Here is an 11,232-nt window from a genome sequence, read left to right on the forward strand (position 1 = left end):
AAAGACACATATGCCAATACAGTTTGTGTGAGGGTGTGGGTTCGTACCCCGGTCTCGCCCTTTCTCCAAAGTTTGGCTGGAAAGTCGAACTGAGCGTCTTGTCATTCGGAAGAGACGATAAACCGAGGTCCCGTGTGCAGCAGGAAATCAACTCGGATAGGTACACAAAATTAACACATTCAGTACGGCCAGTCCTCTCTTCTCCTCTACACAGACCCCTCGGATGTCCAGTGGATGTCTCAATGACCCAACCTTTAGCTTCCGTCGTCAGAATTGTGGTATTCTTTGTCAGCATTCACCTCTTCAGTATAAAAGCCTTCCGCTTGCAATATTTTGATGGTGGTAATTGGGGTGAAACGCTGTTAACGTCGTCTCTTTCGCCGTTCGTATGGAGAGAGTTAATATATATGCATGCACTCAAGTCCTGGCCTGACAAAGCACGTTGGGTTGTGCTGCTGGTCAGGCATCTGCCCAGCAGATTTGGTGTCGCGTATGAAATTTTATTTTATCTTTCTTTTTCATTTCTTTTTCTTTCTTTTTTTTTACGAACGCAGTGACACTTTCTTCAGAAACTGAAGCTAAAGCTCAGTCTGTAAAACAAATGAGTGTTGCAGGTAGTACATGCATGGCCAAAACAAGCAGAAACCTTAAAACAGGATGTTCTCAGTACACGTCAACATTGTGTTTGGTTGGTCGCCACCTGATTTACATTTTTGTCCTGATTCTGCTTTCTATTTTTGCGTTCTTCTTTAACTAACACACAGGGGGATACACAGGGATGCAGGGGGAGAGCAAGGGAGAGGTGGAACAAGACACATCCAGAAAGAAAAAGAGAACATCCGGAGAAAAGAGGGGGAGGAGGAGGGAGACAGTGAGGCTGGGCAAAGAAAGAAAGAGAGACAGACACAACAAACGAACGAATCTTTTTTTTTATTGAGGGAAAAAAAAGGAATAAGCACAAAAGGCTTGTTTTCATCCTGCCCTCACGAAAAGGGGAAAAATAACAAATACTCAATACAAAAGCATGACACTGGCATGGACAAATTTCAATTCTGTCCCACGAGAAAGACGGATAACATAAGTACATGCACAATTAATACTTAGAACAGAAGCAAGAAAAGAAAGAAGAAGGAAGAGACAAGGAGAGACAGACAGACAGACAGATAGACAAAAAGAGACAAAGAGAGAGGGAGGGAGAGAGAGGTGTCAGGGGGGTGGGGGGATGGGGAGAGTGAGAAACAGACAGACACAGAGACAGATAGCACGTCACTGGGACAGAGACAGAGAGAACACCCACAGAGAGAGCTGGGACAGAGAGAGAGGGGGGGTGGGGGGTGGGGAGAGTGAGAGAGTGAACATCCAGAGAGAGAGAAGAGATGACAAGATAAGACAAAGATTGTAATGTCCATTCAGCGTTTCAACGCCCTTCAGACAACGGGGCAAGAAACAACGCGCATATTTGTGAACACACCTCAAGTCATTTGCATGTCCATTTGAACTATAAACACCGACGCGCACGCACGCTTTCAGGCAGAAACAAATTCATTCACGCACGCTCACTCTCGCGCAAGATCGCGAACGTCAAGTCGCAACCATCCCTGTCTAACCCCCACCTTCACCCTCCACTTCACCCGCAATCACACACACACACGTACACACGCGCGCGCATGCGCGCGGACAGAGGATAATCTTGAAACGAATTCCTGGAACGTTAAATGCTGTCACAATTAATAATTTCCATTTTCGTTTTTATTATTTGTATTCTTTTTGCAATGAATCTCGCTAATTCCTTTAGAACAAATGCATTGTTACACTGTTTTGATCAGGAACACCAGTGAATGAGTCCAGTTTTGAACAGTTTTTTTCCTAATGTCACTGTAAGCAGTACAATGAAACAAAAAAATGAACTTCATCTTTGAATCCGTTTCCACGTGATGGACAGTCAACATCTGACAGATTTTCGTTATCAACTAAGAACCATTTTTTTACAACTTTTTAGACGAGAGAGAGACAGACAGACAGACAGACAGACAGAGACAGACGGACAGACAGACAGACAGAAACGAAACGAAACGAAACGAAACAAAACGACTTCTTATTTCACGAGGGTAGTGGAGTAAGCACAGCTGCTTTTTTTACGTCCAGCCCTCAAGGGCAAATAAGAAAGAAAAGCGGAAGAAAAAGACAAAGCAATAGCAAAATGCACACAGAGACACAGAGACACAGACACAGACAGAGACAGAGACAGACAGACAGACACACACACACACACACACACACACACACACACACACACACACACACACAGCTCTCATACAAATTATTGAAAGATGCCTTTCAAATATAAACAATAATGTGTTCACAGGTATTCTCTTTGTTGACTTCGCCAAGGCTTTTGACATAATTAACCACTCTCTTCTTGTCAGAAAACTCACACATTACAATTTGTCAAATGATGCTTTAATTTTTTTTATCTCCTTTCTCAGTGACCGTCATCAGTTGGTTGAAATCAGTTCTAGCAGGTCTGATTTACTGCCTGTAAAATTTGGTGTACCACAAGGATCAGTGCTTGGACCACTTTTATTTTCCATATATATAAATGACTTGCCATTACATATACAATGCACATGTGAAATGTTCGCGGTAGACACCTCACTTCAGTCAATGATAATCCAACTGAACTTGTAAATGATCTTCAGAACAATATAGATAGTTTGGTCAAATGGACTGAGTGGAACCACATGTCTCTAAATACAGGTAAAACTAAATGTATGTATGTGACGACACGACAGAAGCGACAAAAAATGCATACCTCCTTTACACCTTTATACATTCACGGGAAAACAATTGAAGAAGTTACAACACATAAAGCATTAGGGGTCATAATAGACAATGACCTGTGATCATATTGCTGATCTAGGAAAAAGAATTTTCAAAAGAATATGCCAGCTTAGCAAGATTAAACATTTTCTCAATCTTCATTCTAGGAAGCTATTTTTTCACGCACACATTCTATCTCTCATAAACTATGCATCCACGTTGTGGGATAATGCCCGCGAAACTAACCTCAAACACATCAGTCGCTTGCACAAAAGAGCTCTAAAACTGATTAAACTAAAATCTAATACTGTGACAGATACTGACTTTAAAAATTTAGACATTCTTCCGCTCAAAAGTCGACTGTTACTTAACAAATGTATGTGTATGCACAGTATAGCGAATGGAACGGCACCAAAGAAAATAATCCAGAATTTTATTATGAATGAAAATAGACACTCACAAACTATCTTTTCCACGACCCCGAAACAATTTATATAAATCTAGTTTAACATATCCTGGGGGAACGATATGGTTTACCTCCCTCCTTAAAGTCATGTCGTCTAAAGCAACCATTCAAAAAAGCACTTAAGAAATATTTGATGGAAAAAATATGATCCCTGGATGCTTTGATATAACTATCATTGTATCTGCTGTCTATATACTTGTCTGTCTGTCTTTCTAGCCTCAAACGTTCTCTGTCCTTCTGACTCTCTGTCTCTCTTTTCCATCTCTCGCCTGTTACCTTTATCCGGTTGTCTGTTCTCTCTCTCTCTCTCTCTCTCTCTCTCTCTCTCTCTCTATATATATATATATATATATATATATATATATATATATATATATTTGTATAGGTATATGTATATATGTGTATGTATGTATATGTATATATATATATATATGTGTGTGTGTGTGTGTGTGTGTATCTTTCTCTCTCGTTCTTTCTCTCTCTCTCTCTTCCTGAATTAAGTTATTAATGATGTAAGAATGTCGCACTGCATGTTGTAATCGTGTCAGTATCAAATGTAAATTTATCGCTATTTACGCTTGTATTATGTCTGTTGTTGTTGTTGTTGTTCTCGGTAGAATTTTTGTGTGTTTCTTGTAATTGTTTATTTCCATATTACCCTTTCCACTTCCCCCATTTCTTCCTTTTTTATTTTATTTTTAAAATTAATTTTCTTCTCTTTTTTTCTGAGGGCAGGATGTAAAAAAGCTGTATAAGCTTATTCTTTTACCCTCAATAAAGATCATTTTGACTTGACTTCACACACACACACACACACACACACACACACACACAGAGAGAGAGAGAGAGAGAGAAATGGAGACAGAGACAGAGAGAAGTATCCAACACCATCCCCAATAGATACATGATTACCATACCCCCACCCCCATCCCACCCCAATCAAGCCCCACGTAATCCCCGTTCACTGAATCCGGTTGGACCCGTGACATGTAATCCTACTTAATTCCTGTGGGCCAGCCTCTGCCTGACTCCAAGCACGCGCACCAACATGGCAGCCTATAAAAGGGCGACCACCGTCACTTCCCGGCAACTGGTGTTCTATATCCGGTAAGAAGACATCTGGCTGAACATTTGATCACACCAAGATGGGTGAGTGATGAGTCGTTTCCGGATGAAACTGTGATTTTTGCTTGCTTGTTTGTTTCGTTTCTTCTTGGTGATTTTCATATTCTCGACAACATCGCTGTTTAAGTCTATCTTGACTTACTTGACTTACGCCTCTTGACTCCTTGTGGAGCATGGGGCTGCAACAGCAGCTCCTCCAGCGGACTCGGTTTTGGGCTGTCTTCTTCAGCCAGCCGGGCTCATGTCCATCTGGCTGCCTTCATTTCATCCCCCATGCTTCTTCTCCAAGTCTGCTTTGGTCTTTCCACTCACCTCTTTCCTTGGAGGTTCCATTCAAGCGCCTGTCTTGTGGTGTCGTCTGGAGGCTTTCACAGGGTGTAGCCTGTCCAGCCCCATTTCCTCCTCCTGATCTCCTCACTGATGGGCACCTGGTTGGTTCTTCTCCAGTTTAAGGCTATCTGTCTATTCTTTTTTTCATGTGTTGTTTCAGCTTCTTGAAGTATGATATATCATTTTCCTGCCCCTCTGTTTCTTCCTGGTGTTCTTTGTGCTCTTTTCTAGTATAGAATTTGAACATCCAACCCTTGTATTTCATCTAAGTGTTCTTTGTGCCTTTTTTGTACAGAATTTCAGCACCCTGCCCATCTATATCTTCTTGATATTCTTTTCCAGAATAGAACTTAACATCCCACCCCTATATTTCTTTCGGGTGTTCTTTGAGCTTTTTTCTAGTGTGGAATTTCAACACCCTACCCCAGTATTTCTTCTTGGTGTTCTTTGTGCACTTTTCGCTTTGAGAAACTGAAAGTGAAGAAGAAGTAGTAGTAGTAGTAATAGTAGTAGTAGTAGTAGTTGTTGTTGTTATTGTTGTAGAGGAAGAGGTTGAGGAAAAGGAAGAGCAAGAAGGGTATTAATTCGTATTTCTTTTCATGGTAACGATAATGACAGTGATAATGATAGCGACGAAGTTTCTGATGAGGGTGAAGACACAAAGCACATTCCGTACTATCTTTTTGTTGCAGACGTAAACCCCGTACTGCTGATGTCACTGGTGTATTTCCCTGCTGGTGTAATAATGCATGTCTCGGCAGATCCAGGTACGTATTGATCATCCTGTTGTTGAATACCTATCATCCTGTTTTATTTATTCTGTTGTTGCTCTTTCAGACGACGCAGAAAACGATTGTACATCTTTCATCTATCTTTTAGCCATTCTGTCTGTCTGTCTGTCTCCCATCTATGTAACTAACGTATTGCAGCAAGCATTCGACATGTGCATCCATGGAAAGTGTTTCATAGAAGCAGAAGCCAAGTTTCTTGCAATGAAGGGTATGGTATAGCCAGTGATGGACATAGGGGTAGAGGTAAGCTTGTTATCTTTGACTCGGTAATAATCTGATTTTTTAAACTCATTCATCTTCAGTTTTTTTCTCACTCAGCATACTGATGCACTTAATACATACAATTACTCACTGCACTTGGCATAAAGCCATGTTGTGATTGCAAGAAATATCCAGGAACATGTTTACAGTTTCAGTTTCTGTTTCAGTAGCTCAAGGAGGCGTCACTGCGTTCGGACAAATCCATATACGCTACACCACATCTGCCAAGCAGATGCCTGACCAGCAGCGTAACCCAACGCGCTTAGTCAGGCCTTGAGAAAAAAAAAAAGTGCATCGACCGGGAATCGAACCCGGGTCACCCGCGTGGCAGGCGAGTATTCTACCACTAGACCACCGATGCTCTGTTCACAATATGTAGAGAATGACAGACATGTATTCGAGTATTTCTATTAGACATTAGTAAAGGACAACACTGTATGTTTACTGCTAGATAATGGTTGACTAAAATCAATTCTAATATGGTTACATTGCATAACTACTTTAAGTTGTTTACTTTTATCTCTTTTTATCTCTTTCCGTCTTCTTTTGTTTGAACACATGTAAATTGATTTGTTGTTGTTGTTGCTGTTGACTATCTTTTCTTCAGTCCTGATATGACCTCGTGGGGCTAGCTGGGTGTGTGTGTGTGTGTGTGTGTGTGTGTGTGTGTGTGTGTGTGTGTGTGTGTGTGTGTGTGTGTGTGTGTGTGTGTGTGTGTGTTTGTGTGTGTTGTGTGTTTGTGTGTGTGTGTGTGCTTGTGCGTTTGTGTGTGTGTGTGTGTGTGTGTGTGTGTGTGTGTGTGTGTGTGTGTGTGTGTGTGTGTGTGTGTGAAGTGGTGAGGGACGGAGTGTTCGCTACGATAGACTAAAATCTTGACTTCCCCACTTTTTTTTTTAGTGGCTTTTCATCTGTCTTTCATTTGCAGTGTGTGAATGGATCCCACAGGTCTGTTCATACTCCTACAGTGGGCAAGTACCTGCTAACCCTAACTTTGATACCAGTCTGGAGTTCTGCAAAAAGGCCTGTGGCGCAGGCTGCGTGGCGATCCAGCACGATCCAGTAAACCAGCTTTGGCCTTGCTTCATCTTCACAGCAGTGCCAACGGATATCGTCACTGACGCTGCTGTTTATCCAACCTCAACAATATACAGGAAGCACTGTGTCAGAGGTGGGTGCTATCATGTTTTACCGGCTGTGAGTAATAACACCTGTCATCTGGCTACAAGTGACACAACACACGCACAGACACACACACACACACACACAGACACACACACACACACACACACACACACACACACACACACACACACACACACACACACACACACACAGAGTTAAAACCATATTTACCTATGTCATTTACAACATCTGCAGTTCCATAATGCTTCCATTAGAAATGTCTTATATGATAATCAACATGAGTTTAATCTACAGCCCAATTGGCTCTTTGTTGTAATACTATTGGTTGACTAGTTAGCTTATAGATTATTTTATTTCGTTTATATTCTTTTTTTATGCAAATTGAGGAGAGAGGAACATGGAAAGTAGTGATGATTTAAGACATGGGTGGGGTGGGGGGAGAGGATGGATTTATGGATTTATTCATCAGCAAATGCCTGACGATACATCTCTTTTAATGTAGAAACGGAGACTGCAGAACTTGACGGCAAAATGTATATCAGAATCTTTGAAGATAAAGCAAAAAACACCACAAACTGCTTGGTTAGATAAGTTTGATATTTTCTTTTGTAGCCACTGTTGGAATCTGTGTCGTTGATGGGCGAATGAACGGAGTTACTATGTGTCAGGTGGCGTGTTGGTTGCTGCCATTTTTTCCTCAAGAACTTTTGCTTTGTTCCAATATTTGCTTTGACCATATTCATTCGTTTATTTTGATGTTGTTGGGTTGTTGTTGTTTTTTTTTTTATGCAATGAAGATATGTTGACATATTCAACCTATGTCATAACGAGCCACGTCATTGCCAATGACGTTAAAGTGTCAAAGCGTCAAAGGGTCTCTCATTTTATTGTATTGTATTGTTCACAACAGATTTCTATGTGTGAAATTCGGGCCGCTCTCCCCAAGGAGAGCGCGTCACTGCACTACAGCGCCACCCTTTTTTGTATTTTTTCCTGCGTGCAGTTTTATTTGTTTTTCCTATTGAAGTGGATTTTTCTACAGAATTTTGCCATGAACAACCCTTTTGTTGCCGTGGGTTCTTTTACGTGCACTAAGTGCATGCTGTACACGGGACCTTGGTTTATCGGCTCATCCGACTGACTAGCGTCCAGACCACCACTCAAGGTCTAGTGGAGGGGGAAAAAATATCGGCGGCTGAGCCGTGGTTCGAACCAGCGCGCTCAGATTCTCTCGCTTCCTAGGCGGACGTGTTACCTCTAGGCTATTCCTCCACATTTTATCCCCCACTTATTCTGTTTCACTGGAAGATGACGCCTACTGGTCTCAGCTGTTCCACGCCATGTGTCGGGATCGTCCACGTGGCTACAACTATTCCACCCCTTGGAACGTTGCTCACCCGAACTACTGCAACGGCTTCATCCGCTGTTACCACGACTCTGCTCAGCTCCCCTGTGAGATCTGCGCCACGGGCACATACTTTAGGAGCGGCACTTTTGAAACGTATGTATCATTTTGTATTTTTCGCATTTCTTTTCTTTTTGTGATAACAGATTTCTCTGTGTGTGACATTCGGGCTGCTCTCCCCAGGGAGAGCGCGTCGCTACACTGAGAGCACCACCTTTTGTTGTTGTTGTATTTTTCCAGCGTGCAGTTTTTTGTTTGTTTTTTTTCTTTTATTTTTTTCCTATCGAAGTGGATTTTTATACAGAATTTGGCCAGGGACAACCCTTTTGCTGCCGTGGGTTCTTTTACCTGTGATTGGTTATATACCTGGATTGTTATTGGCCGTTCCTCTCTTGCCTGTGGAATGCATATTATAGCTTTCTCTGGTCTTATGTTTAAAGTTTATTTATTTATTTATTTATTTATTTTATTTTATTTTTTTTTTGACAATGCATGCACCATGAGCCAGAACAACGTTAGAGCGGTACATGTAAAAATAGAAATAATGATAAATTCAGATCCTGGTGTCTTCTTCTTTTTCTTTTTTTTTTTTTCGAAAAACGAGAGAAGAAACAAAACAATTTATGTATGGATTATTCATCAACATAGCAAACAAATACTGTCTATGTCTCTGTCTTTCTCCGTCTCTCTGTCTGTCTGTCTCTGTCTCTCTTTCTCCAAACCTGATCAGCGCGTTGGGTTTATACAGAGGACAGGCATCTGCTAGTTGTTTTTTTGTTTTTTGTTGTTGTTTTTTTGTTTTTGTTTGTTGTTGTTGTTGTTATTGTTGTTTTTAGGGGTGGGGGTGGGGATTTAGCGTATATGGATCAGTCCAAAAGGTTTAACACCTCTTTGAAACCGAAATCTCTCTCTCTCTCTCTCTCTCTCTCTCTCTCTCTCTCTCTCTCTCTGTGTCTCTCATTCTGTCTGTCTCTCTCTCTCTCCCTCTTGGTGTGTGTAAGCTCTGAAACTTTTTTTTTTTCCATCACGCTCTCTCTAAACCTACCCAACTCCTTCCTAAAACTGCCTATTTCCTGTCAGTTTCTTCTTCGCGTATATTTTCACAAACAGAGAATCTACTGATTGAACTGGTAGCCTCTTTCTTTGAGCCGATATGGTTTTGCAGGAAAATTTGACAACAACAAAGAAACATTGAACAATAATAATTTCATTTGAACCCAAGCTCTTCTACCACTCCTCTTCCTCTCCCTGTCCCATACATTGATGTGACACCCCCCCCCCCGGCCCCCCCGCCCCACCCCTCCTTTTTGTGTAGCTTGGTGGACTTCACAGAATAAAATCTGTCTGTCTGTCTGTCTGTGTCTGTCTGTCTGTCTGTCTGTCTCTCTCTCTCTCTCTCTCTCTCTCTCTCTCTCTCTCTCTCTCTCTATGTATGCTGTTTTAACTGATGTAGATTAGCAAGGACAGTTTGGAAGAATGGGCCATGCCTAAAATCTTAATCCTTGGATAAAAAAAAGTTTTGAGTTCTGAGTTCTCTCTGTGTGTGTGTGTGTGTGTGTGTGTGTGTGTGTGTGTGTGTGTGTGTGTGTGTGTGTACACACACACACACACACACACACACACACACACACATATATATATATATATATATATATATACGTATGTGTCTCTGTCTCTACGTGTGTCTTTCTCTCCCTCTCTCTCTGCCACCCTCTATCTATCTATCTATATATCTATCTATCTATCTATATGTCCATAACCAAATCTTGTCCTTGCTATGAAAAATTCGCACGCCCTTTACATTCAAGAACAGTAGGTGACATGTTCTTCACGGGTTCTTTTACAGGTGTGAGCTGGCCACTCCAGCCGCCATTCAGCAGCACTGCGGACAGAGGAGAGTGGTACGTCCACACCAAGTCAGACCGATTCGCCGATCGGCTGTTGACTGTAACCCCTTCCCCTATAAATAAATGAATAGATAAATGAATAGAAAATCCACATGGATAGAAAGTGCCAGGGCTCAAACCCCTCGAACAACGCAACCTTCAGGGAACCCAGACCCAAACTCTTAATTAACATTTTGACCCTGAGGGCGTCAGCAAACTTGCCTTTAAACACTAGCCATATATCATTCCCTCTATTATTTCCACTCTGATTTACAGTAGACAGCAAGACTTCGTAGCAAAGATGGAACTGAAATGATAATTATGGCCACCTAACAAGATCTTGTGGCCTCTCCAAGACCATTCTTCAAGGAACGGTTCAAGGAAAGAAAGGGGAGAAGAAGACGTTGGAGAAGAGAGGTGGACAGATAACATCCTTGTGTGGACCTGGGGAAAACCTTCGCCCAAACCCAGGCACTTGCCACTGACCGGGACAGATGGAGGCTTCTTGTTCGGCGATCCACCACGCAATAACCCTACCACCGGGGCGGGTTATGGGACTAGTAACTAAGTCAGTCCAAGTAAGCAGCAATATATTATCGTTAACCCTTTCACCGCCAAGCTCGCATTTATGCACAGGCGTGGTAGAGGACCCATGTCACTGAAAGGTGACCATTCATTGGTCTGTTATCCATGAACCTACTGCTCTTAATGTTCGGTGGTAGGATAGGCCATATTTTCTAGACATCGCAGGGGGAATCCCCAGCTATTCTTAGCCACTGTCTTTTCTGTGTTTATACCACAAGGGAATTTTATACTCTAAATTGACTGGCGGTGAAAGGGTTAAACCCAACTCTACAGCGAATGGTAACGCCTCACGTAAAAGAGAGAAACCTGTCACTTTATAAAGCAGAGTAAATTGACAGAGGCTGTGTATTTGTCCACCTGCCCCCTCCCCGCTCCCCTCTCGCCCACACCCTCCCCCCTCCAACGCATTCTTCTTGTCTT

The 11,232-nt window shown here is 42.0% G+C and overlaps 1 protein-coding gene and 1 non-coding gene across 2 annotated transcripts; one reads left to right on the forward strand and one right to left on the reverse strand.

Moving 5' to 3' along the window:
• Positions 1-4,353: 4,353 nt before the first annotated feature.
• Positions 4,354-10,370, forward strand: LOC143276003 (uncharacterized). Its single transcript, XM_076580369.1, has 5 exons — positions 4,354-4,435; positions 5,434-5,508; positions 6,719-6,961; positions 8,245-8,437; positions 10,188-10,370. Exons 1-5 carry the CDS (start codon positions 4,432-4,434, stop codon positions 10,309-10,311), a joined length of 639 nt encoding a protein of 212 aa, XP_076436484.1. The 5' UTR covers positions 4,354-4,431; the 3' UTR covers positions 10,312-10,370.
• On the reverse strand, positions 6,084-6,154 carry Trnag-gcc (transfer RNA glycine (anticodon GCC)). The gene has a single exon. It is a non-coding gene; the product is annotated as a tRNA-Gly (tRNA).
• Positions 10,371-11,232: the final 862 nt, after the last annotated feature.

Source organism: Babylonia areolata, chromosome 31 (assembly GCF_041734735.1).
Source record: "Babylonia areolata isolate BAREFJ2019XMU chromosome 31, ASM4173473v1, whole genome shotgun sequence".
NCBI lineage: Eukaryota > Metazoa > Mollusca > Gastropoda > Neogastropoda > Buccinidae > Babylonia > Babylonia areolata.

What these genes read in the sequence shown, in the direction of transcription:
- LOC143276003 (XM_076580369.1), top strand. An exon ending in GCATGTCTCGGCAGATCCAG is followed by an intron (nt 5,509 to 6,718) that starts GTACGTATTGAT and finishes TTTCATTTGCAG; the next exon opens with TGTGTGAATGGATCCCACAG. An exon ending in CAGGAAGCACTGTGTCAGAG is followed by an intron (nt 6,962 to 8,244) that starts GTGGGTGCTATC and finishes TTTCACTGGAAG; the next exon opens with ATGACGCCTACTGGTCTCAG.